Below are 1,486 nucleotides of genomic sequence, written 5' to 3' on the forward strand. Positions count from 1 at the left end.
AGAGAGAGAGAGAGAGAGAGAGAGAGAGAGAGAGAGAGAGAGAGAGAGAGATAGATTCTGGAAATGTGAACTCAGATCCTCAGGAGGAACAACAAACGCCCCTAACCACTGAACTATCCTTCATCCCCTGATCCCACCTATTTAAAACAACTACCTCTATCTGTCCTTCCTTATACTCCTGACTTGTCAATGTCCTAGGATGGGGAGGGAGCTGTCAGGCAGGTTCAAGTGTTCCTGGACACATGGCCTTTTCTCCTCCTGCCCTTCTCTTTCCCATCCTCTTCCCTCCTGTGGTCCTCCTCTTCCTGGGACACCACATCCTCCCTCTTCCGGGCACTCACTTTTTCTTCTCTGCTGGATTTCTTTCAGATACTTGAAGGTGATGTTCTGCCAGTCATCTAGTGATCTGAAATTATTCTTACTGCCATGGTTGATCACCTGGACCATTGACAAAGGCAAAAAATATAGCTCCTTTCATAAAACAACAGACTTTTTCTCTCCCAACTTCCCATGTGCCTTTTTAGGTAGAGAGAGTACAACGCAGTGCCTGGCCTTGAGCCAGAAGATCCATGGGCCCTGGTAGACTCTCTTTGTCTCTTACCTTGAGAAACATGACAAGCAAATGCAGCTAGTTTATGGAATAATGGGTAGATCCACACCCAGCTCCACTCAGAGGGAGTGGAGTTTGGAAGGAAAGTTCAGGGGCCTTGGGCAGCCTGCCTGTCCTCAGTCCTCCCTCCATGCACTTCCAGTTTCCCAGAGAATAGTCACCACATTTTTGACATCTTCATTTTCCTCAGGGATTTGCAGGATGGTGAAGAGCCACAGGAATATGAGGGCCACAGAGGCTCTGAAGCAAGTCCTGACAGAACAGTGCATTGTGTCTGCACTGGGATAGGGCTCCTACAATGAGAGGTCAGTATACATATGGGAGACCAACTGCTCTCCCCCTTGCCCTATCCTCCCCACCCCTAAGAATACTGCCTCCCCTCTCCCCTAAGAATACTGTTAATTTACATGAACACACACTGGTCTAGGAGCCTGACAGAACACAACCCTGTTCCCTTCCTAGAGAGAGAAGGTCACCTATCCTGTGATGACATGACATATGCTGCCTCTCTTCATCTATTTGTTTGGAGTTTCAACTCTCCCAAACTTTCCCCTTCTCAGAATGATAAGTGCTAGCTGGAATGTTATTAGCATGCCAGTTTGTACTAGGAAACAGATGGGCATTGTATTCTCTGCATTTAAAACAAAAAATAAAAGTCAAACTATTAGCCAGGCAGTGGTGGCTAACAGTTTGTTTTTGTTTGTTTGTTTCATGACAGGGTTTCTCTGCATATCTCTAGCTGTCCTGGAACTCCCTGTGTAGACCAGGCTGCCTCCTGAGTGCTGGGATTAAAGGCCTGCATCACCACCACCCGGCTTAAAGATCTTTCTTTCTTTCTTTCTTTCTTTCTTTCTTTCTTTCTTTCTTTCTTTCTTT

General features: G+C 46.4%; 1 protein-coding gene across 4 annotated transcripts in view; it reads right to left on the bottom strand.

Annotated features, from left to right (window-relative positions):
* LOC110296853 (alpha-1,3-mannosyl-glycoprotein 4-beta-N-acetylglucosaminyltransferase-like protein MGAT4E) overlaps positions 1-1,486 on the bottom strand; it is a 9,482-nt gene that overhangs the window by 5,925 nt on the left and 2,071 nt on the right. For 2 of the 4 annotated variants that reach the window (XM_021165651.1, XM_021165644.1), the window contains exons 3-4: positions 772-903; positions 342-438 (exon numbers count right to left, since the gene is read on the bottom strand). In XM_021165651.1, the coding sequence (XP_021021310.1) occupies positions 342-438; positions 772-879 (205 nt within the window). In that variant the 5' untranslated portion in view covers positions 880-903. Of the gene's footprint in view, positions 1-341; positions 439-601; positions 904-1,486 lie in introns of all 4 variants that reach the window. The other 2 variants (XM_021165667.1, XM_021165661.1) reach the window with 2 other exon arrangements.

This window comes from Mus caroli, chromosome 1 (genome assembly GCF_900094665.2).
Source record: "Mus caroli chromosome 1, CAROLI_EIJ_v1.1, whole genome shotgun sequence".
NCBI lineage: Eukaryota > Metazoa > Chordata > Mammalia > Rodentia > Muridae > Mus > Mus caroli.